Below are 26,043 nucleotides of genomic sequence, written 5' to 3' on the forward strand. Positions count from 1 at the left end.
ATAGGCGATAGAGGCAGAAAAATGCCTCCAACCTCTCGTCTTTGTTGGCAAGAGTGTCTCAAACAAGCTGATTAACAAGCACCCTTCTTTCAAACAAGCTGATCCATCATTCTTTGCAAATCCCTAGACAGGCTCACTCCCATCATCAAAAACCTCTCAAAAACCAAGAAAATGAAGCCACTTAGCTCTGCCTTTTCTTCCTTCACTTGAAATCCTGTATTACCTAAAATGAACAACTTAGGTTCTTTCACGTCAACCAAAAATTTAAAGTTATTTCTTTTTATAGTGTGTCACCCTCACAAGCCTCGTAGTTTCTCACCACTATTACTAGAGGTGGCCGGCCACCCTTTTAGCTGCTTGAAGGTGGCTGAACCACCTCAATGGTCGCTAGGGTGGTTTGGCCACTCCTAAGAAGTCAAAGGGATGGTCAACCACCCTAGTGAGGCTTGTGAGAGTTGCGGTGATTGGTGAAAAAAGAATGTTTAAGTTTTTTTTTTTGTCTGATATGATAAAATATAAACATCCTATATTAGAGTATCGCAAAAATGCAATAACTAGGCACCTTATTTCAATCCAACTCATTAACCAGTCATCTCAAACTCCAAGCAAGATTTATTCTCACCTAAACCCATGCAACTCGATCTCATTTTTTGAATCTTCCTAACCCCCACTTTGCTCCTAAGCTAGCTTTCTCTCCTTTGTTTTTTTTGGGGTGGTGGACATAGATCATAATGCACTTCCTTTTCACATTTCTCACGTTATTTTTATTTTATTTTTTTCACTTTTTTAATTTTTTGGATAACAAGGAAATGTGTGTACATACATTTTCACCAAGTAGATGTGATACCACACTAATGTACAGGCAAATTCAGAAGTGCTTGCTTTCTAATGTGACAGTTGACACGTCAGCTTTTTACTATAACATTTGAGAGTACACACTTACAAATATAAAAGAGAGTTTATATAACATTTTTCAATTCTAAATACTTGAAACAAATATCCGGTAAATCGTAAGTAAATATAATTTTTTTACACCCCGGAAGATATTGTCCAGGAGTTTTTGACACTCAAAAATTGAGGAAATAAATATAGAGAAATAAATGGATTCTGCCCAACAATATATAAAATGCGTCAAACATATAACTATCAATAAATATAGAAAACAATATATTACATATCCGCATTAACAAATAAACACATCATATTTTTGTTGCTTTATTTATTTAGGTCTGGATAATGCATGATTAACCATGGATGTACAATAACTCTACTGAAAATGGGCTGTTTAGAAGCGAGGAGGCCCACCATGCGGGCCGCCAGGGCCCCCTGGCGGTCCACCAAACACTGGTCCGCAGCAGCTCTCTATGATGCAGCAGCAGCAAAGGAAATAGAAACTGCCAAGTGCCAACAAAACATGAATTGGGTTAACAAAACCAGATGTTCGCAATTTACTTAGAAATCTACGAATTCTCTCTTTTACATTTTTGAGTAATTATTTTTTTAATGCGATGGTTTTTTGATCCATCTGTTTACTCTCTTTCTGCAACTACCATGTTAGAGTGTAAACAATTGGGAGTGTAAGAGAGGGAATTCGTATAAAATTTCTCATGAATGATAATTCATAATCATTACAAACTATTTGGTGTACTTCAGCCAGCAGCAGCAAAGGAAAATGTTTGGTTTAGTACAACGTTTACTGCAATATTCTTACAAACCAACATAATAATTTATAACTGGTAAAATTATTAAGCAAAAAATCAAACTTATCAATTTACTTGTCTACCATACACTCTTAATCATTTTACTAATTATGAATTATCACGTCAATTTATAAGAAGATTATAGTAAAAACTATAGTATCCTTGATAGCACTGATACACTATTAGTGAGTTACACAATAAGATTGGGTGGTTGTGAGCCTAATTCATAATTTTTCCTGCCATAAAGCTTTATATTCTTTAAGTGGGTTTTTTTTTTAAATTTTTTTTAGAAGGGGGTGTACATCTTTTTTCAACTCATCTCTCTTTCACTCTCTGTGCGGACATATTAAAAAAAAAAATTTCACCCCATCCCAATCCCATCTATAATACAGCAATCATCCCATTTAGAAGACAAAGTTTCTATCTCGTACATAGACATTAAAAATCCAGAAATATAAACATAATAACATTAGAATTAAAGGACAATATCACTGATTTTGGTCATGTTAGTATTAAGCTGGAGACATGTTACTCACCATGAAGATACAAGCCGGCATATACCACCACAGAGAAAATCACAGCAACCACACAGCCCTGGATGCCCAGGCGGCCCTCCCGGCGGCGGTCCCCAACCCGGCATCTTTCTATCCTTCTCTGTTTTTCAATTGTAGGAATTTTAGTTGGGTACATGCATTTATGGAACTTCAAAAGGAAAGGTAGTGAGCTCAATGGCTTAGGATTCTTGACTTTCTAGCACCCTCTTGGACTTGCAAGCAAAAGGATAAGGATACACCGAGTACCGTCTACTTTTGTTTACCAAATATTCAAAAGTTCACATGTGTGCCTGCTTTTACATTGACTTTGTTATTCACTGTGGGCACAAAACACATATCGATCTGGCTGTTTCCACTAAAACAAATTTTTGGATTCAATCTTGAGGTTAATATTAGTTGAAAAATGTTTAAGGTATTACGGTTTTTACTACCGTCTTCGTGGAGTCTATATGTTATTTACCACGTTAGTTACAAGTCAAATTTAACGGGTAAATTTAATTATTTAGTTACTAATGTAGTAAGTGTCATGTAGACTGTCATGTGAGTTTGTATTTGACTTGTCAGTTTAATTAGTTAGTAGTTGTCGTGATAAATGTTGTGTGGACTGCTATCTGAGTTTGTATGAAGATGCAGTAAAAACTACAACGCTCGTATATATCTGAACCCATAGAACATTAGAACTGCGCAATATGCATGTAATTTCTAAATTTGATAGTTATAATATTTTGTGCATATCTTAATGCATGATTGATAAAATTTGGCTTACATTCGAGAAAATTATGTATTTTTTGTCATTTTAAAAAGGGGATAAGCGTTTACGAAAAGGATTCTTTGTTTTGTCAATAAGTTTAATCTATTCAAACGGGTTTAGTTTGGGTCAATCCAACATGAATTATTTATTAAATAGATTATATGGATCGTATTGTGTCACTCACTCGTTTAAATGTCACCTAACACGCTAACACAAACTTACCTACCCTTAAAAAAATATCTTTCTCTTTATTTCTTGGCTCTAAGTGAAGAGAGGATTATATGGCCACAAAATATATAGAAAACAGTAGCACACTGAAATGACATAAGTGGCTGGAGATTGCAATTACCTTGAAAATAAAGGTAGCACACTGAAAATGGCCTTGACATCACATGATCAGTGTTTTGTTTTATTCTGTGTCTTTTCCAAAGGAAGGGTCTAGGTGGTCGCCAAGAGATAGTTTTTTAGTGACATCAAGGTCAAACAATGACCTGTTTTTGTTCCCAATTTGTTCCTAGTGTTGACACAATATAATTGTTATCTTAATCTTTGGTAGGTATATGTATGTCGGTCATGCAATGTTGTATTGTTGAATTTGATTCATAAAAGAAGACGTAGGCCTTAAGACAATTAGATGTGGTTGATGTAGATGTCTAACGCTGAACTAACTCAAAATTTATCATATCTTTTTTCTCCTTTTGTTTCCGCTTTTCCTCTCCCTATCTTACTATTCCTAAAAAATCTCATCATCTCATTTCAAGATTTTACACTCTCAGGATAAGCAGGTATTATTATTTTTACTGTAAGTTTTTTACAGACTGACATGATAGTTCATGTAGCGCTTATTATGCCAATAGCTACGTGATAATCTATATAACGATTACTACGTTTACATTACCAATCGAACTAATTCCATTAGAAGTTAATTGTTCCATATTTTTTGGTGGCATTCAAGCTCCATTTTAGTAATTTTACACCCATTGACAATACCATTGCTTTGAACATATTTCCAAAATAAGTGCCAAACACCAACCATTTATTCAGTTTAATTAGACTCCAACTAAACTCAAACCTAACCGATGCCGGCATAGCTTTTCTCACATTCCCAAACACCACCCATGACAATGCAGGAATATTGAAGACTAGCTATCAAAACATCAAACGATAAAATCACATAACAAGCTTTTTTTATTTCTGTTTTCTCTCATAAAAATTACACCATGTTTCGGAAGTTAGCGGATGATCAGAACCGGGGTGGCCCACCCGGGCCACCCGGGCCACCAGGCCCACCAAACATCGGTCCACAGCAGCTCTCTAGGATGCAGCAGCAGCACAGCACATATAAACTGTCATAAAAAAAAAAAAATAAATAAAAAATAACCGTGAGTTTCGTCACATTAGAGAAAAAAAAAATATATATTAAAAAAAAGAAAAAACTGACCAGGATGATACAAGGCGGCATAGACCACCACAGAGGAAATCAAGGCAACCAAATGGGCCGGGCGGGCCTGGAGGCCCCGGTGGCGGTCCCCAAGGCGGAGGCATCGCTGTCTTTCTCTTTTGAAATATGCACAAGCTTGCAATGTAGTAGATGGAAATGAACTAAACATGCATACAGTGTAGGCCTCTTTATATAGACCTTCGAAAGAGAGAGAATTTTATTTTATTTATTTATTTTTTTTTGTGGGATAAATTAAGAAAGCTTAATGGTTAAGAAATTAAAAGTACATATTCCGAGGGTTTCTTGGATACTTGGATCAACTTTTCTTTTAACCTAATATTCAAAACCTAACGTTCAAAGCTTCAAAATTAGACCTAACATTCACCCGGGGGAGTTTCAAAGACTTTGGAGATTTTTCGTTGCTTTAAAATGGGCAGGTGTCGGTCCAATTTGAATCAATTAATTATGCCACATGCACCCTTATACGTGACCCTCACAATTAATGATGCATTTCACTCATCACGTCGTGGCGTGGGTGGACCGACCTTTATGATCAAGCAATGGATAAGTTAATTACAACATGGATAAATTCTTATAAGTAAATATAAACACTTGTCTAAATATTAAAATTTTGCAAAACTTCACTCTTTAGATTTATATTTGGACAACTGTCTTGTATCTAGTTTAAAATCTTTGTTCTTTGGGGCCGTGTTAACTTGCTGTTGAAGTAAGAGTCTTACTCGAATTATGCGGAGGAGTACGCTTTGCACACGTCTAAAATTTGCCCGACACACTACAAAAAACTGTCCTTTTAGTGACGTGGCACAACAGTTCATGAGTTGTTGCCACGTCACCATATTGTGATGTGTTGATTGTCGACACGTTAGTATAAATTTATACTAACGTGTCATTTTCCGCATGTCACCATTTGGTCACGTGTTGAAAATGTCACGTTACCATGTGGTAACGTGTCATAATGTTACTAAAATTGAAATAGTTACGACCGATTTTTTAACACGTCAAACACGTTATTAAACTTTAGTAATGTGTTAACACCATAAACACGTTACTAATGGTCCGTGACAAAAAAAATAGATTCTTGTAGTGACAGGAATAGGTATACAAAGTGACTATACTTTGTAGGATTTTTATCATGAAAAAAAAATTGGACAGGTGGCTTCTTAAATGGGTGGGAAGACAGTCCTGACGGGCATCTAACAAATGAAGCTGTATCGATCGAGAGCATTCATGTTGAAATTGTAGTGGGTGAGACATTTATTTTCGTTCCCACAATATGTTTAATGAGCCCAAAAGAATTAATGTACATTTAATTTTTGAAGGCCTAGCTCGTATAGAAAGGAAGGGTAGATAGAATTCGGGAATTCAATAAGTGGAAACAAATTAAAACTAGTCTTTAGGTAACCCACATGCATGATGCATGTACGTTTGAGTCAATATTGACTCTCACTAATTATATATATGTACAGTGGGATTTCCATCTCCGCCGTGAGGGAAGGAGCCTCCTCCCCTGCATGAGAGTCCTGGGACCTAGGAGGGAGACCCTCGCTTAAGAGTTCGAGACTCCTTCCTATCATGCATCTTCCTCATCTCCCATTCATCGCCGCCGGCCCCTTACTTGCCCCTACCCTTTCCCCTCCTTCCCGTTGTTTATTAGTGTTTTGAAAAAAAGTTTATATACCCTATTTAAACCATTATTAGATTGTTAATGTCTCTCTAAACTTTGGATTTTGTTTTTTTTTTTTTTTGACATGTTCACACAGGAGGAAGATTCGAACTAGTGACCTTTGTTTTATTAGGCGTGGTCCCAGCTGATTGAACTACTTCTTGAGGACAAACTTTGGATTATTAATATCCAACAAATGACAAAAATGCCTTTAATAAAAAGATAATAATTTTTTTTTTTTTTTTTTAAAAGGTTGACCCATGACATTGCTATGAGTTACAAGATCCATGGCATTATCGTGGGTTTTCAATTATATTTTCTCAAATTTAAAGGTGAGAGTATGTGGACCTTTTTTTCATTTTTCCACTTATTTTCTCTCACACGGCTAGATCTGTTGGCCTCTACTTCCTCACATTTGCACTAAAACATCATCTTAATTTCTCTCATGACACGTCCTCAAGAGGTAGCTCAATCAGTTGAGACCACGCCTAATGAAGCAGAAGTTACTAGTTCGAATCATCCTCCCTCCTTTTATGTGGACATGTCAAAAAAAAAAAAATTCCTTCATGACACCATCCACGTGCCACTCCGTATAGCACTTGGAATCCATGCGCCGTTGTTGGCACACGTATGTCTCACACAACTCAAATTTATTGTTCGAAGTCTGTCTCCATTGTCCACGCACTCTTCCACCTTGGCTCTCCCCGACCCCACTCCATTCCTCACACCATCTCTTCTTGGCGCGTGAACCTCATGCGCCACCTTCAACACGTACACCAGAAGAGGGAGAGATCTAACCAGCTCATGTACACATTCTTCCTTTATCCCCTTCCAATAGTTGCCCCCATGCATGATTGCTCCTAGAGGCCCATCATCGCAGATAATGATGGGTTTAGGTAGCCTCCTCTAGCCCTCTTACGTATGACATGTTAAAGTATATTTGAATGACCTTAAAGTTAAGAATTTGATGAAGATTAATGAAGATTAGATTAGCTTAATTGATTTTATTATAATTTGATCACCCTAAATTAAGAGATTTGATTAAGATTGCATTTATCTGTGGACGTAGTTCATAGACCGAACCATGTAAAAATATTTTGTCTCTACTCTATTTTAGTTCCGCTATTTATTTATTTTTCTATTTTATTATGAATTTCTTCATATATAACATGTATGAATGGCATTTGTAATTTTGTCGCTTCTAAAATATTGAGTGTAGAAAAATATTAATGGTGAACTTATAGTATCCAATTGTTACAAATAATGTCCAACCATGCACTGCTGTAACGGTTCTTTGAGGAAACTCGAGCCTCTTAACAACGAAAGTTGTTAATAGAAAATTTCTTGATTATTTTGTTAGCATTAATTCTCTGGTCTTTAAATAGACTTACAATAAGCCGAGATAGATAACACCCCCAACTAATGATTAATTAGTAACCTTAAAATGATAAAAACTAATATTAAAATAGCCATTCAACCTTAGTAAATGAAAGAATAATACTATTTAGTAGATTCTTAATTATACACTTTGGATGATTTAGCAGTCAAAATTAACCTTTACATTTACAAATTCCCTTTTACTTTTATAAACCATCTTGTTTTCGACCAAATGTCTATGAATTCTTAAAAATATAAAACAAAAACTATTAAACAAAAGTAAAGCAAATAAAAAAATAAAAGGGGTGGCTCCACTTTGCTAAAATGGGGTGACTAGGGGTGGCGGGAGCCATCTCGCATGGCCGGTCTGAAGTGGAAAAACCACCTCTTGGTCATTGGGGTGGTTCAGAAAAAACCACCCCAAAAAGGCAAAATAAAAACAAAAAAATTTTGGGTTTGATTTTTGGTGGTGGCCCTACTGGGCCAAACGGTTAGAGGCCTTCCTTCGTTCTCTCTTATCCTCCACAAAACCAAACCATCTCAACCACTTCCTCGTCCAAAGCTGTTTTCCAACACTTTGAGCCATCGAACTGAGTTTGATTCAAACTCTGTTAATGGCACTACTAAGCCCACAGTTGCAGAAATTCCTCCTGACAAAGCTCCACTACAGCAGCTCCAGCTTGAAGCCACCCAAGAAATCTACTTGTACCACCAAAACAAAAAGCCGATGCTGCTCGATCGGCTATTGCTATTGATGCACCGTCATCACTGACAGGTGTTGCCAGTTTTCGTTGGGGGTCGACAACCCGGCAGGGTCCCCGGCCCTTATGGAGGATGATGTCGTTGTCCGGTCCGGTGGCCTTGATGGGTTCTCGTTTGCTGCAGTGTTTGTTTTATAATATTTAATTTTTAATGATTTGTTGATTCTATTTTTTTTTAAAAAAAGAACCTATTAAGTGGATGGAGCCCACAATTATTCCCAGTACCGCATAGCTGGGGTAGTGCAAACTACCGTTGTGAACCAAACGGTGCAGTTTTGAACTACCGCATAGCTGCTGCGGTAGTACAAACTAACTACCGCATAAAAGCCGAATCTATTGTCACAAGACTTTCAAAAAAACCCGTCCATGGTAAAATTGTTGCTGGCCAATAAATGCAAATAATTAACCACTGATGAATAATAAACTCAAAGAATTAATGCATTGAAATTGGATAAATAGGATCATATATAACATCACACCCATGGGTGATGGGTCCGACGGCTACGATCAAGTCAATTCATACAAATGTCAAACATCCATCGATGAAGAGACATTTTTAACTGGCACACAAAAAACCAGACATCAATCTCTTTCAAGAATACAAGTCCTTTTGCTCCAAAGCTGTCATTATTTTTACATAATAGATAGCTGTAAAATTAATAAGATAGCAGTAGCACGTAGTATGGTAGGAACTGGGAAGCAGATGATTCATGGAGGAGGTGGGCCACCTGGGCCGGGGGGTCCGGGAGGCCCAGGTGGGCCCAATGGACCTCCGAAGCAATCTCGTAGCAACCAGCAGCAGCATATGAAGTTCAGGCTACAGCCAAACATGCACCCAAATAAAATGGAAGCAATTAAAATCAGGATTAGTAAACTAATTATAAAAACTTGATATTAAATCAACATACCAAGAACCAATCATGTCAAAAAAGCCACAGAAGAAAGGTCCTGGTGCACCAGGACCAGGTGGGCCCCATCCACCCGGTCCGGGGGGTCCTCCCGGTCCAGGTGGGCCCCATCCACCTGGTCCGGGGGGTCCTCCCGGTCCTGGTCCCGGTCCCGGCCCTCCCGGTCCTCCTGGGCCCATTACTAGCTAGCTCTCTGTGATCTCCGGCCACCAAAACAAGGAGCTCTCTCACAACCTTAGAGGTTGTCTTTGCACAATGTGCACAACAATAGCAAAAGTTTGTAATGGCTCTCTGGGAACTTGTATAGGCCGAGGGTTTATGGGGGTTTATAGAGGGAATTGCTTAAGCTAGAAGCATGCATGCATCTATCTACTCACATTTATACCAAATCAAGCAGCTATCCACCAATCAAATCTAACAGTACTTTGCACCTACTCTTCTCCTCAAGCTGCCAGTCAAAGCTAGACCCTTTTCCCTTTGAAAAGTCCCATTTTTATCACTATCATGCTAAAATAATGTGCATGCCCATGCATTTTCCTTGGCACACAAGGATGAATTTCGATCTGGGTCACAATGTTGGTCTCTTGAACAATCTGTGCTGCCACATGATGCCATCAAAGCACTATTTTGAGACAGTGCTTTTTTATTTACCATTGCAAATAGTAACAATCCTTTTCTTTTTAGCCGAAAGTAACTTATGCCTCCTCATCTCCATAGACTCTAGCTGAAAGCTAACTGCAGTCAGATTATTCTCTGCAAAAGAGCCCCCAGCTCAACACGGATATTTCATATTTGGTTGTAAATAAACTACAGACTTTTTGGAGGGTAAGTGAAGTCTTAAGAAAGCATAATGAAGGCAATATTAGTTTTTTAAGAATTCTGTGTAGAATAGGGAAATAGAGTGTTTTCTTAGAAGGGTTTTAAGAATTCTGTGTTGAATAGGGTTCTTTGTTTTGTGTGAGTTATTTTCAGGTGGCGGACAATCATTTTATAGCCACTCCTATGGGTAGTTGAACACTTCCTTAAATGCAAAGGGGTGGTCGGTCACCCTCACCAATTCTCCTGGAGTGGTCATGACCCACCTCAATAAATCAAATATGGTGGTCGGAGTCACCTCCTTATGGTGGTTAGGGGTGGCACCGACTATCAGACTTAGTGATTTTGTGGAGATTTTTTGTATTGGAGTGCTAAGTTCTGCCACATGGACATACAGGAAGCATTACTCATTACAAATTTAGGTAACATGCAAGCAATGACTACGTAATATCTTTTTCTTTTTTTCTTTCTTTTTTTTATTTTTTTTATTTTTTATTTTTTAATGTAAATATGTAATCGATGCTAAGAAGTTAGAACAGCGAGTCTAACCGAAAAAAAATTTCAAAAAAAGATGAAAAAAAATTGTAAATTTAGATCTAAGCAACAAATTGTTTTCAAAGACATCAATAAAATATTTGTTTTTCAAATCTCCTACTTCCATAGGTAAGGTGCCGGTTAATGAGGTTTTTTTTTTTTTGATAAGTTAAGTACTAGAAATTGGGAAGAAAGAACAGTTTTGGTCCTGTCTCATGCTTTCTTCATTTTAAATTTTTCTGTGTGAACTCATTTAAGGGTTTAGGATTAAGGTTTCAAAGGTTAAAGTAACTATTCCAAGCATAGTAATATAGAAAAAATGCTTAAAATATTACAACTTTTACTACGAAGTCATTTACAAACTAATGTAATAATCTATTTCGGAATTTGCTCAGTTTTTCTTTTCTTGTATTATGTTGCTTGCTTCTCTTTTTTCCTTTTACAAATATCGGAGGGCAAGATAAGCATTGATATAGACAAAGCATATGGCAAAGATCAAATGGTGCTGAAAGCATTTGATGAGCTTCAGAAAACCCACATCTGCCTCAAAACATGATATAGATAGACAATTTGGACAAACAATTTCTGATTGCATTGTAAAGAGAAAAAATATAAATAAATAAAAGAAAAACACCTAAGAGGAATAATGAAATGCTTTGAAACATTTATTCAAAAGAGGTCAAAATCTTCCATTGGAAGTAGTGTTGAGGGGGAAATGTGGTTTACAACTTGTGTGGAGCTCTGGCGACAAAAAGATGCCTCATACCACGGTATATGTGTCAAACAAGATGGTCCCTGTTTCAAGTAAAACTCATTTCTGTACAAGAAAATCAGCCAAGATCATAGGAACCCTTCACAGAATGGCTGCCAACCCGAGAGTATCCCCATCATCAGATCTGGTTTCTGGAACATTTACCAAATTGCGAGCCCTCACTGAAAGTTGGGAGTGCAACAGGTTAGTAAAATATGGTATTGAATGTGAAAAATACAATAAATAAACGTCTCTTAATGATGGAAGGATTTTTTTAGTAAATTTAGACTCAACTTTCCAACTTCATAGAATATTCCCATTTCAATTCATTTTCTTCAGTAGAATACATAATATTTGATGAAAGAGTAATGCTACACACGCTCCCATTCCCACACTCCTTGGTATAACTTTTAAAATTACCATTGGATTTGTGACGGATCACTATTGAATTTTGATCCAATGGTGATTTTAAAAACCGCGCCAGATAGTGTGGAAATGAGAGTGTAGGAGTAGATTTGTGTGTAGCATTTCTCTTGAGAAAAATACTTGTCCAATACAGGAAGAATAATGTCTATGATTATTTAACTGAGGAGCAACAGGTATCTGTAGCATTCCTCAGCCTCTTTTTAATGGAGTTTCATTTAGAACATTTCTCGGTTTCCGTGCTTCACTATTTCATGATCCATGATCCTTAATCCTTAAGGAACTCAAGTCTAATACAAAAGCAATCATCAATAATAGCGCAGATTCTACAGCATAATTAAAACAGCTTAAGAATCACTCAGAAGCCAAAATGCTCTTGCATGTGCAAAAAGATAATAACAAAGTCAGAACGCTTACATGAAACATTTGTAATAACATTTGCACTTTTCTGAGCAGCTAGTGCTTTTAACTTGTTTCCAGTAGCTAATAAGAGCAAGCTCTTCATGTGCTGCTTCTGTTCCTTAGGACTAGATGTCTTCATCAAAGCTTCTTCAAAAGCAGCCAAATCATGGGGTTTGATGCAAGGGAGTGAAAGCAAAACCTGGGAAAAACTCAATACATTTTTCAATTAATAACTTATTTGATACTCCTTTAATCAAAGTATACTCGCTTGTAAATGTCATACACGAAGACATTAAAACAAAATGTAGGTATCACAACTAACCTGCCTGGGAGCTGGATCTCTATCGCAGAGAAAAACAAATATTTCACGACACAGAGCAACCAGATCTGCACTGGTAATAGCATTTGACTCGAGGGCCAACCCTTGGATAATTGCAGAAAATAGGTCTCTAGAAACAAATTCTCGAAGTTCCACGTTATTCGTTGATACAGAGAGGATAACCACAGCAGAACAAAAGGAAGAAACTTTTGTCACGGCTTCACCATCTGTCCGTGTGAAAGTTTCTAAACATATCTGCAAGGCAGGAAGGGCTAGACCTTTGTGCATCAAAAGAAAACTGCAAATGAATTACAAAGTTTTAGACAAAATTAGAGTTTATTGGAGTAAAGATTGTTTTACCATTAGATTAAAAAAAAAGAAAAAAATGAACAAATATACAAAATCAAGATAATTCCACAAACAAATCAAACTTACAGACCAAAACAGAAATCATAGGGATGTAAAAGCAATCGCAGAAAACAAGAGACAAAGCTCTAGAAAATAATGCAAATCCACATACCCAACCATAGAGCTTGATGCAAATGCATCCAAATCTTTGAGAGAAGACATATCAACACGGATAATATGCCCAGACTGTTCTAAAGAAGGAAGACCAGCATTTAGCGGTGGCCAAGCTATAGCGGAGAGGAGTGAACATATTTCACGAGTTAGATCTCGAAGTAGCTTTTCTTCCATTACTTCCACTTTTAAGTCTGACCCAGCAACTATTCCATGGATGTCTGGAACCTTTGCTCTACCTTCATGCAGAAGACCGGACCATGAGCAGCTGAGAGCCTGCTGAGAGTAGTGAAATAATGGGTGCAGAAGTTTTTCCAGCCAGATGTCCCACATATCAGAAGGGCAACATTTAACCAAAGGAATCAAAACTGAATGAACAAGCTGCCTTATATGCCTGAACTCCATCGACTGTATATTCTCCACTAAGGCCAGTGCAACAGAATCTATATCCAAACCCTTGAAAAATGAATCCCCAATGGTTGTTGACAACCCTAATACATTGTACCTAGGATAATAAAAGACACATCAGTACCAAAAAGGAAATAGTTCACATCAACTAGAAAAACAAATAGCACATGACAAAACTAGCTTAAAATATATATTATCTTGTACATTCATAATATGTCATATAAGTTTAAGATTGCACCCTGGGAGGAGGAGTGAGGAGAGTAAAACTTTTTTTTGATAAGTAATAATGCATTAAGAGCGCAGAGGGGCGCAACCCTAGTACACAGGAAGTATACAAGAGAGCGACTAAGTAGGGGAGAAAGAAAAAGAGAACAAAAAGAGAAAATCAGAAAAATCAATCACTAAAGGAGCAAGCCATCCTGCTGTCCATGTGAATAAAGTGTACAAAAAGAAGTGAATAAGATCCTCTAGGTTCCTCGACAAATCCTCGAAGCATCTCGCATTCCTTTCCTTCCAAAGACACCATAGAAGACACAAGGGAGCCATCTTCCAAACCACCGCACTACTAGTTCTACCTCCCGCCCACCAACTGGCAAACATCTCCATGACGCATTTAGGCATAACCCAACTCAAGTTAAAGCGAGAGAAGATAACCTCCCACAACTTGCGCGCGACCCCACAATGAAGGAAGAGATGATCCACAGACTCCCCATCCGCCTCACACATGCAACAACGATTAATCACAACAATACCTCTCTTCCGAACATTATCCAGTGTGAGAGATTTCCCAAGAGCGGCCGACCAAGCAAAAAACGCCACTCGCAAAGGAGCCTTAGTACGCCAAATCCTTCTCCAAGGGAACTGGTTAGGCTCCTTAAGGGCAAGCCTTCTGTAGAAAGTGCGGACCTCAAACTTCCCTTTCCTTGAAGGAATCCACCACATACGGTCAACCCCTTCCCCCCGGATCGGAGACGAATACAAGAGCGAGAAGAAAGAGGCTAAGGCCATCTCCTCCCAATCATGGATACTAAGGCCATCTCCTCCAATCATGGGGGGGGGAGGAGGAGGAGAGTAAAACTTTGATCCATAAAAAAAATAAAATAAAAAAGAAGAAGAAAGCTAGTGACAAAATTCCACATGCAGTCAAGAGAGGAACACTAAATGAAACCAACACATATTTTGGGATTGATAAATGAAATTTAATTAGGAAAGCTATAGACTTATTCACTCCGCCAATCACTAACATAAATATTCAGTAGTAATTTCAGCAAGAAATTTGTAACATAATAGTTATAAAGACGTACTATTCCAAAGTAAATAACTTACGGTGACAAAGCCATCACTACCTAAACTAAGTGCAGCTAATGAGAAGCCATTCAAAAATGTTCATGGAAACTTTACGTATGACTTCGAATATGCCTCTTACTTGATTAATGAGATGAAGCTAAAAGTTGCACCAAATAACACTAATTGAATGAAGAAAAATACTTGGATATGTGAAGTTTTTACACATTCTTCTAGGCTGTAATTGAGCAGAGTATTGGCTATTCAAAATCAGCTCAAAAAACATATACATAGGCTCAAGCTCGGCTTGAACTCGAATCGAGCTCTAGGAACATGTTCGACCTCCACTCAATAGAAATCAACCAAGTTCGAGCTCAGCTCGTTTAATTAAACAAGCCAAACTCAAGCTCATTTCCAATTTTTTTTACAAGGAAAATTAACATTAATTCTATGCCATAAAATTGCTAAGCTGAACATGCGAACACTATAAAATTTCTATTATATATCATTCTACAACAACGTGTGTGCGTGTTAATATAGCAGTATCATGTTATTATATACATATAAGTATACATGCATATACATATGTATTACACATGAATCTGTACATCCGTTTTATTTTAGTGTTTATGTACAAACTCATAGTTATGTATTATGTTAGTATTTTGCTATTAAGTTAATATTTTAATGCGTGCCAACACACACATATATGTGTATACATACACAAGCTTGAGCTGAGTCAAATTTATATGAGCATTGTTCGCGAGCTTAAACCGTGCTGAACCAAGTTTATCCCAATTCGGCTCGTTCAATTAATATTTGAGCAATAATATGTTCAAGTTCGACTTGTTTATTAAACAAACCGAATCAGGTTGAGATTATATGAGCCATGCTCAAGCTATTCATGAACAGCTCAGTTCATTTACAGTCGTACATTCTCCCTGTTTCATGATTCTACAGCAGCAAAACCTGTAGCAGAATTTAAATCTAAGACAAATTTCCCAAGCATATCTTTCATTTATTAAATTTTTTTGGTGGAACTTCTATCTTCATCTCGTTGATCAGACAAGAAGCAAATGCATAGTCTCTGATAAACTAGCTCTGAACACCTTGAGAAAATATTTTTCAGTACTTCAGATTTAAATCAATGTTGGCTCAGTTGCCAAATTTGTAAGAACTCCCCTGCCACCACAAGTATTCTACTGCCTAACTATACCTCAGTGAGATGCAAATACTGTTATCCATGATAGATTGAGCAAGCCATGTAAGACTTGCAGTTAATTTTCAATAGTTTTATTACATTAACAATAGGTAGATTCAATAGATAATATAAAAATTTACTTTCTCTGCGTCTGACACCGGGAATCATATAGCAGTTTGAAGCTAGAAATTTAATTCAAACAAACTTGTCAGCTTGTTTACTCCTTTTTTTTTTTCTTAAAGTGGAACATGGTTTCTATTGAAACAACTAATACATTTGCCAATTGGGTTGAACTTCCATTCTCTTTTGTACTTATCTTTATACCTTTTTTTCTCAATTTCTTTATCTTCTAATGTGGTTGTGTTTGATGAAAAGGCCACAAAAAGGAGAGGGGAAAAGGAAATAGTATAAAGATACATTAAAAAAAAAAAAAAAAAAAACTTTGAGTTATTCAAAACCAACCCAAAGGCATACATACATACCCACTGTCTCTGATACCTTTCAGCCAGTTGCGTATATCAGACTCGTTTGGCTCCGCATTTCCTTCCTTACCCATGTCAAAGTGAGATCCATCTGTGAAAGTTAATGCACCCTTTGATAATTTCAGATTCCCTTCCCCTAGGAGACTGAATAACTCAGCATCAGTAATCGTCATTGAAGCTTTCACCTCTCCAGGTAAGATTTGAGATATGGATGGAGACCAAAGGGAATGTATAGCGCGAAGCAGCTGCGGAAAAACAAGGACATGCTGCAATTATTACTATCTTAAACTTTAAGAAAAGATATGTCAAAAAATCATATGGTCCTAGAAGTTTTGTCACATTTAAAGAGCAAAACTAATGAGAATATTCAACATGGCCATATTATTGAGAGTGGCAAGCATACTTTTAAAAGAGGAGGTAGCATCCATGACAGATGAGAAGCCATGGGGTGCAAAGGAGTAGAGCCAGATGTCAAGTTGTTTTGTAAATTCAACTGGGCTTTTCTAAATCCACTCCTCTTAAGTGCCTTCTCAAAGAATGTCAGAGTGTGGAAAATTGACCACATGGTTGGTGTCTCAGAGCACAAGCGAACCAGACCTAGTGGTTCAGACAAATAATTATTTTGCCACTCCAGCTGCGTCCATTGTTGGCTCAAGGGTTCTAGTAACCATGCCAAAACTTCTTGCTGCTGTTGAATCCTGCAACAATTACAGAAGCTTGCAATAAAAGGAACACAAGCGAAATCCGAAACATAAACACAGAGACATCCTTCTAAGCAAGTAATTACCCAGCAGCAGAAGCCATTACAAGAAATGCTTCCCCTAGAAGATTATGTTCACCCCGAAGCAAACAACCTTCTCTTTGCATATATGCCATGGTGTCAGCTATACCCTTTATAAAGAAAACATTACAAAGTGAATTAAAAGAAAGATGTATAAGGGGTAAGCTTTTAGGTTCCTTTATTCAGGCATGTATGGTTATAAAATAAATTTTCCTCACATGCTTAGCAGGCATCTTAACTCTAAGTATATATCTGTATTTATATATATATATATATATATAGTCAAGCATGCACAAGCTGCCTATGAGGTAGTACTTGAGTTGAAGTACATTTATTTTTTCTCAGCAGTGTTCACAGCTTCTCAAGCTGTGGAAATCACAGGTTCTCACAATTTTTATCACATTGAGAAAGTACAATAGAGAACAGGTTGATATGGTGTCGAAAGGCTTTGTAGAGTTCTTTTGAGAGCAATCAATGGCAATCCCAACAAGCCTTTGCACTTCTGATTTTACATTTTGTGAAAAAACCTTTCACAATTCCAGCAAAACTTCCGGAGCTGTTTCATTAATTTTAGTTTTGGATTTAACTAGGCCTCAACTGGATATCATTCATATTTTGGTTGTCAATGATCCACCAGATTGCATAGCAATTGGTCATTTGGCCCTGCATTACCCACTAATTTACATCTGGTTCCAATAAAAAGCCTTATATGTGATCACAAATGCGTACATTAAGTTCCATGTTTTAGTTTGAACCCTCTGGAGTTGGCTTGCAATTTAACTCATGGACAAAAGAAGTCACCTTCATATGAGGCAGAATACTTTTGCCAGCAGCTTTGGCTATTCTAATAAATGATGTACAAATCTGCAACCTTGCATGTCGTGCACTACTTGTAGAAGGATCCTGCCAAGCAAACATGGTTTTGAATTGCATGCCTTGATTGTCTTTACATGAATTAAAATGGAAATGAAGACTAAAATTTGAAGAGAACCTTAACAACAAAAGGAAGTGAGTTTAGGAGCTCAAATAGCTTATTGATGACACCACCAACTGCATCCGGGAAGTACTTCAGAAAGGGACCCAATGCATCTAAGTAGTGCCCAAGTGCTTGCACAAGTGCTGGCTCGGTCCATTTCAAAGCAAGAAGTTGCTGGAGTAAATCTTCAGGTCAAGTAACAAAAGTTTTTAAGGAGTCTAAAATAAAAATCTAAAAAATTCTAGTAAGATACAAGAAGTTGCTAACAAACCTTCAAATATTCTACACAGTGCAAGATGAACTTCAGAACTACCCCCGCCAAATTCATTTGATCCATCAAAAACTGCATTCACAACATTTTCTAAAGCCAATTGCATACTTTCCATCACGGCCAAGTCCTGAAATTTGGAAAAGCATGTGCATACCAGAAGACTGTCATTTCTAATATAAAAATGAAGTGATGTTGGAGATCTGGCAACTCCAGAGAGAGTAAATTTTTTGATGAGTAACTCCAGAGAGAGTAATCATAAAAACAAGAGTCTGTAACCAAACCTGAGCAGGCATTTGAGAAAGCGAGAGGTGTTTGATGATTGTAATAATTCTTTCAGAAACTTTAGCACTGGCTATAAGGGGCTTGTAAGAAGCAACAAACCTGATTAACTCTGACTGCATTAAGAGATCATGAATCAGTAGACAAAACCCCAGAAAAAACAGACAAGAAAAGGAAAACCCTAACACCTTTATGCCAACAATGTTAACACCTTAACCTCCCTTAGGAAAAGAAAAAAACTATTTGAAAAGAGATATCATCCCAATCCAAGACCACTCTGTTGATTTGATCATAAAACCAAATTACCATGCTAAGATATTGCATTGGATGAAAATTACCAGATTTCCAGATTATGAGTTAACTGTGACCTAAGAGAGACCATGGACAACTTTTAAATCCCAACTCATAATACACTAGGTTCATGATAGAATGCATGCTGTATGTCATTTTTGTGAGGCCCGTTCAGGACTGGGAGATGGATGTGATTTCTGCTTTCTTGGACCGGTTGTACTCTTGCAAGATATCCACAGGTTCTGAGGATCGTATTCGATGGTCATCGTCTAAGAAAGGCAAGTTCGAGGTTAAGTCACTTTTCAAGGCCTTGTCTAATTTAGATCGTGAGGTGTTTCCTTGGAAGAGCATTTGGCGTACTAAGGCGCCTATGCGAGTGGCTTTTTTTGGGTGGACCGCGGCCTTAGGCAAGATTTTGACTCACGACACCCTACGGAAGAGAAACTTTGTGATAGTGGAATGGTGTTGTATGTGCAAGAAGAATGGAGAGTCAGTCGATCATCTTCTTCTCCATTGCGAGACAGCGAGCATTCTTTGGCATACTATTTTTGATCGTTTTGGGTTGCATTGGGTCATGCCTTGCAAGGTGAGGGGCTTGTTCGATTGCTGGTGGTCGGGAGGTCGGCCCCGAAGTGCGGTAGTGTGGAAGATGATCCCTCTGTGTCTTATGTGGTGTATTTGGAATGAAAGGAATGCTAGATGCTTTGAGAACTCCACTAGGACCATAGAGGAATTGACCCATTTCTTCTTCTTTACTTTGTATTCCTGGACAGCCGCTTGGCTTGCTCCTATAGGGATCAGTTTCTCTGATTTCCTCTTTCATTTTTCTCCCTCTTAGGCGCTCTCTTTTATACTTCCCGTGTATGTGGGTTGCGCCCCTCTGCGCTTTTTATATCATTATTACTTATCAAAAAAAAATGATAGAATGCATGCTGTAATAAGTTGTACGATTCTAGAAGAATACTTATATGAGGTGTCCAGAATAGGTATCCTAGTACCAGCTTGCATTCTCAGGAATATTCCTCACTCTATTGTCATCATTTCTCCTATATTATGGAATGAATAGTAGAGGGCTGAATATATATATATATATATATATATATATATATATATATATAAACAGGTCCTCCTTTCATACATTTTCTTCCATTTTTCCATCATGATTAACATGGCATCAAAGCCTGCGATTTGAATATTCCCTTCCTTCTTGTAAATCAATTCTTTGCAGTTTTCCTTCTCTCAAATAAGGATAATCATGGGTTGGTTATGGAATAGCTCTATTCAGTTATGGTTCCGGGCTTCCTAGCTAATTGGGCCACTCAAGTTATTTGGCCCATGGGTTTTCGTGTGTTTCAGCATTTTTTTTTTAATTGGGCTTCTTCTCTCTGTTGGTTCCGTGTTGTTAGGTTGATTGGATCACGATTGGATCAGGCAAGGTTGGTTTGGGTTTCAGTTGATTGGTTTGGATCGGCCCTCTTTCATTGGACCCAAATCGGGTTTGACCTAGGATCCTAGTGGCCGGTTCACTCCATTTTGCAAAGAAATAGCTTGAAAGGAAAACAGTCTGTAACTGTAGCAGGTTATAAACAAGAAAAAGAAAAGTATCATAATGCAAAATGTGAAAAACAAAGACATCTTAGATCCTAGACATGTGATACATACCAGCCTCCAACGATACTGGCCAAAATCACCCCTGCCTTCAAAATCATCACTCCACAACTCCAATGCCCCCAGGGTATGTTCAGTTCCAGGAAGAACCTTTTCCCTCTTTAGCATGCGCTGGAAAGATATATCCAGAATTGCACTACAAATATCATCATTCACAAAATCTAAGATCTTTCTCTTTTCACTATCAGCCTGTCCAGAACCAGTGCTTAGACTATTAACAGCCGAACTGTCCCCAGCTGAATGTGCAACAACCTTTGGCTTTGACATCAAGTCTCTCATTAGTGCCTAAAAGGGAAGCAAGCATTAAAAATATTCAAAGATAGCTAGCTGCTAGCTGAGCTTTATTATGGACACCTTAAAAAAATAATTGGTAAAATACTACATACCAGCCAAAAGAGCAGGGATTGAAAATGAAGAACTAGCTTAAAGTGTTGAAAAAACCCCAGCATCTGAAAAGAATAAGAAATGGGTTATACAGTAATTGAACAACTCAGTTTACGCTCATAAAAATGAATAGTTTACACAGGATGAGAAATCATTCGGATTCTAAACAGAAATATAAAAATCTATAGTTCAACAATTTTGATTTTAAACTAGCTCTTGCAGATGAAAAGCAGTGCAAGTCAAATCCAGATCACATAAGTTATTTAAATCAAGAAACAGGGAATATATCTCTTTTTTTATAACAAGCTCCATGCTTCCATAAGAGATATAAGGACAAGATATAAGAAGAACTCAAAGCCACCGAGATGCCCATATAATGTCTAGATGAAAAGCAAAGCATGGAACTAAGAATAGTAAAGACCTGAAATTCTCACCCTATAAGAAATTACTGATACAGGTTCTATTGAAGAATTTTTTTTGTGAAAGAACCTTTAGTATACCCACTAGTGCCATGCAAATCATGTAGATGGTCCAAAATAGGCAGACCACCTGTAGATTGGCCATTCAGGCTCAGTTGAGGCGACCTCAAGCACACCCTTAGAAGAAATCATTGCCGAGGTCTCAGCTGGCCCACAGAAAGCCCACAAGCCTGGCCTGACCTCGGCCCATTCTGACCGAATTTGGACTGGCCCATCTAGTAGAATTTTTTTTTTTAATCTATATTAGCACCCAACAACTACACTCACTTAATTTTGGTTTACCTCAGACCTTTAAAATCAAAACTCAATAGCCTGAGGATTTGTCCACTTCTGACTTTTTGGTTAAAAAGGCAGCACCAGTGCATAAAGTATGAAGGTATCTCTATACTCCAGGCTGCGTCGAGCTTAGCTCAGCCAAAACTTGGATTTAGGTCCTAAAGTTTGACCAAGCTCAGCTCAGATAGAATTCAAAGGCTCAATGCAATTCAGACTGAAAACCTATGTTTTCCGGAGGCAGTTTTGTTGTCGGACTCTAAGCTGGTGAGCCATTCTGTTCTTGAGGCTTTCTCTATCCCTTTTGCGGTGGATAATCCGGTATGCCCTCTGAGTAAGGATAGGGAGGTTTCTTTTTCGGGGGCGGCGGATCCTGTCCTTTCTCCAGCGACAGAGGAATCTCTTGCTGCTGATTGGATCCCCTCTTCAGCTAAAGGCTTGATCAGACGGGGGGGTTCTTTGGGGCTGCCGATGTTGGGTCTGGGTCTTCGTCTGCTGTCCAGCAGACCTCTCCGGTGTGTATTCCTGCTTATCCGGCGGTGGCCTCTCTCTCTCAGGTGGAGGTTCCTGTTTTTCCGGTGAATATTTCTCCCTCTGTCTCCAAGTCTCAGCTGGGGTACTCCCGGAGGGTGAAGGTAGAGGTTGCTAAGTAGTTGCACAAGAACGAGGCGATGATAGCCGAGTTGGTGGTTGATACTCCCGTTGTCGTCGTTTCTGCACCTAAGGTTAAGGGGATGAGGGAGATAAAAAATCTGGATTGCTCTATTTCTCCGGTGAAGTTCCAGCGTCGACGGGGGCTTTTTGGGTCTAAAAATGTTTTCTCCTTCCCCCCTGAGATGGACGTGTCCTCGAAGGGGTTTGTGGTGGGTGTTGTCTCGTCGAAAGGTGAGATAGATCCTCAGGAATGGTGGCAAGAGAGAGCTGTTGAACTTAGAAAGTTCAATCAACTCTGGCTTGGCCAGCAGGACTGCCCGGGGTAGGATGGACGACATTTCTTCAGGGGCATTCGTGTTGGGTTATCTATTGTAGGTGTTGTTTGGGTTTTGGGTATTCCTTGTGAGCTTGGCGCTCTCTTTTTATACTGCCTATGTAATTGTGATGTGCCCTTTTGGGTTTTTGATATATACATTTATTGACCTATCAAAAAAAAATGTAGCTATGTTTTGAAAGGTCAAGACATGGCATTTACAAGTGCATTGGAGTTTCTGCAACATGAAAACTCCATTACTTGTTCATTCATATAATTACGATCCCTCAAACCAAGGCTGTCGGAGAGAAGAGACCAAACTGAGAAAAATGATGCCAACCTAGTTCAAGTGCTGCCAATAGCTTCACACAAGTGACCAATGAATAATGAGATTAATTAGATGCTGACAAGCTATCTGTATGGTGTGAAATTAAGGGAAAGGTTATAGGAGCTAGGGCTTATCAATGAGCAAGCATCAGATGTTAATGCTAAGTTTCAGTGCAGACTCATCCTCAACAAGTTAAATTTTGGTAACTCGCAAAGTTAGTTTGTGATAATGCCTTACCATGTGAAGCTGAGTAGAACTAAATAATGCTAATTGGCAATGAAAACTCTAATGATCCATGTTGCAAGATAATATTAGAGTCTAATTACCTGTTGTAAATAAAGGGGAAGAAGGGTGCTATCTCCAGCAATAGACATCAAGTTCGAAGAACCCAAAGACACCATACTCTCACATATATATTCCGCAAACTCAAATTCACTTTCATCAATAACTCCAGCACTAGAGCTTGATCTGTGCAAAAATTCTCTAGAGACATTCATCAAGATCTGAAAGATATTACTCATTGCAGAATTGAATTCAGAAGCAGAGTCATCAATAGGTCTCTTCCTGCAAGTCCCAATTCAGAGTAGCACAATAGTTCATGGAAAAGCCTCACCACGGAAAATGTTTGCTTGTCTTTAACAACAAACAAAATTGAAAATGCAATTGAGAAAACTATAGTGCATACCTTGGCGAGACAAGTTTGAAAAACTCACAAGCATGAAGACGAAAGTCAGGAGAAGAAAGTAAGAAACCACACCTGTCGTGTGAGTGAGAAAGAGGGGGAGGGAGTGAGAGGGTGAGATACCAGTACAACCATCTCAAATCCAACCATGTCAAACTGCAAAGAAGGATATCATACCCATGAATTATGCCATATTTAGCAAGATCAGGCAATGGAGCCCATTCTGCATATGCATTAACAGCATTTAAAGTATTTATTGTTGTGGCTGCATGCTGTTTTGCAACATCCATTTCTTGATTACCAGCTGCACTCACTGCAGCTCCGAAGTGCCTTTCAAGTAACTGCATCAAGAATTAAGGCATTACAAAACTGAAAGGATAAATGACTTCTACTGAAGATAAGGACCAAGGCATACGGTGTATAATAAAGGCAAAATTTCAGGCAAAGATTGAGTAAGCCCTCGCAACAACAGCCTACGTCGATCACCTGTGTGGTACATTCAAACCAGGGTAAGAGAGGAATAAAGAAACACCACTCCAGACGAGAAAGTGACATGCAAGTGCATGAACATATGAACCCCCAACACCCCCCCCGGGAACACACACACACAAAAAAAAGACAGTGAAGAACGCCTAAGGGCAATCCATGATAACCTTCCAAATCTTCATTGTGAACCATAATATCTTCAGGAAGCCACCTCAGCATCATTGAAACCAACTCAGCCTAACATAAAAGAAAAGAATCAACATAATACCTCATGCATATGTTAAAATAAAAATGTAATCATGCAAGACCATAGTTGCAAGCAGAAAATGGATTTACTTGTGCAGGACCCTTGCTGGACAGGGAAAAAAGAGATGGGAGCAGTTCTTGCCACAAAACTAAGCCTTCTCTTCTAACTATCTGTCACACATCATAAGATGAGCACTAGAACTGCAAATGATTATCAGCAGCATTAAACATAAGTCAAGACCAGTGTGGTGTAAACCTCAGCAACAAGAGCGGCTGTCTGACTTTTCAAAGCCCATTCCTCACAAGGATTTGCAATCTCAGACATCAAATCAACAGCAACATTTGCAAAATTCCTACGTTCTGTAGAGCTTAATTCCTCCCACCGCAGTCGTACCAAATGCTGCAGAAAGATGCATATGTTATAGCCACATCTTTTAGACCAGTGAAAATGGAAATCATCATAGCGTTAGCTAGGTAATGTAGGTGTGAAAAGGGCAACCCACAGATTCTACTATGGGGATACCAAAAAATAGTCTAGTAAATATCTTACAATCTAACACATTCACATCAATCAAGATCTAGGTAATTTAACAGCAAATTGTTATATCCTTTTAAATTCTTCCTCCATGTGGTTTTGCCGCACTTGACAGATTAATAATTTATCCAAGAAGCACTCTTTTTTTGTGACTGGATTATTTTAATTTAAAATTTATTTGCCACCATTTTCGAAATCTTGCAAAAAAAAAAACTGCAAATATGTAGCATTTACTTAAACTAATTCCTGTTCACAGGGCAACAGATAAATAAAACTATCAACCCACCCACTAGCATGCCAGCTTGTAGGAATGTGCCAAAATGTAATGAGATTTACTTTAACGTATTAAGAAATGTCTTTCACTATAAACATTCCAGTGCCTCTCGCTTCAAGGCATCTAAATTCCTAATAAATCCAACTAAGTACACTTGCCAATCACTCACCTGAATCCCAGTACCATTTAACACAATGGCCAAAACTCAAATCAACTTCAGCACTTGAATAGGACGTTTTAGTGTAGCTGTTTATAATACAATTTGTATTTAGGTGGTTTGTAAATCCCCTTTGGATACAAGAAGCATATGAAGTTGAAATACTATTGAAGGATATGGAGGATGCACTTTAGAGACTAGGCAGTATAACAAATAAAATGACAGTATTGCCTAACAGAGCATTTTCCATCGAGGAACTGAAAATCCAGCATCAATTCCCCCACATCAATATCTTCAGACACAGAAGGGTCAGCTTTCTACAAAGTAAATTCCACCTCATCCGGCAGTGCCCGCGCCTACATGTTTATTTTATTTTGGCACTTTTGGATAAGGAGAAACTGATGAGAAGCATATGTCAGTGAAGTTTCAGAGAGTTTTGCCAAAAAGCTTTCTCTCTGCAGTCAAGTGAAAAGAAATTTTCTTTTTTTGTCTCCATTTGTAGGGATTCATTTCTTTAACTTGTAACTCTCTTTCTTTAGCATTATACACTCTGCCTATGCATGAACATGTTGCCCTTCCTCTTTTTTGTGGAGTTTTTACTACTCATTCTGAGCAGAAGCGCCCCCTCCAATATATCATGAGAGAAAACCA

The 26,043-nt window shown here is 38.1% G+C and overlaps 1 protein-coding gene and 3 long non-coding RNA genes across 4 annotated transcripts; all 4 read right to left on the reverse strand.

Moving 5' to 3' along the window:
• Positions 1-1,120: 1,120 nt before the first annotated feature.
• Positions 1,121-2,544, reverse strand: LOC132168710 (uncharacterized). Its single transcript, XR_009438917.1, has 2 exons — positions 2,237-2,544; positions 1,121-1,394 (listed from the first exon to the last, which is right to left on the reverse strand). It is a non-coding gene; the product is annotated as an uncharacterized LOC132168710 (long non-coding RNA).
• A 1,626-nt stretch (positions 2,545-4,170) lies between these two features.
• Positions 4,171-4,666, reverse strand: LOC132172183 (uncharacterized). Its single transcript, XR_009439127.1, has 2 exons — positions 4,447-4,666; positions 4,171-4,351 (listed from the first exon to the last, which is right to left on the reverse strand). It is a non-coding gene; the product is annotated as an uncharacterized LOC132172183 (long non-coding RNA).
• A 4,015-nt stretch (positions 4,667-8,681) lies between these two features.
• LOC132171238 (uncharacterized) lies at positions 8,682-9,519 on the reverse strand. The gene is made up of 2 exons (XR_009439017.1): positions 9,177-9,519; positions 8,682-9,085 (listed from the first exon to the last, which is right to left on the reverse strand). It is a non-coding gene; the product is annotated as an uncharacterized LOC132171238 (long non-coding RNA).
• Positions 9,520-11,166: 1,647 nt separating this feature from the next.
• LOC132168969 (protein HASTY 1-like) lies at positions 11,167-25,421 on the reverse strand. The gene is made up of 21 exons (XM_059580065.1): positions 25,405-25,421; positions 24,683-24,857; positions 24,517-24,597; positions 24,348-24,417; positions 24,110-24,180; positions 23,872-24,035; positions 23,698-23,769; positions 23,339-23,576; positions 20,968-21,030; positions 20,576-20,866; positions 18,625-18,738; positions 18,344-18,470; positions 18,088-18,257; positions 17,898-17,999; positions 17,103-17,206; positions 16,719-17,013; positions 16,316-16,560; positions 12,942-13,445; positions 12,425-12,719; positions 12,118-12,301; positions 11,167-11,459 (listed from the first exon to the last, which is right to left on the reverse strand). The coding sequence occupies exons 1-21, from the start codon at positions 25,419-25,421 to the stop codon at positions 11,380-11,382; spliced, it is 3,462 nt and encodes a 1,153-aa protein (XP_059436048.1). The 3' UTR covers positions 11,167-11,379.
• Between the last annotated feature and the right edge of the window lie 622 nt (positions 25,422-26,043).

Source organism: Corylus avellana, chromosome ca2 (genome assembly GCF_901000735.1).
Source record: "Corylus avellana chromosome ca2, CavTom2PMs-1.0".
Classification (NCBI taxonomy): Eukaryota; Viridiplantae; Streptophyta; class Magnoliopsida; order Fagales; family Betulaceae; genus Corylus; species Corylus avellana.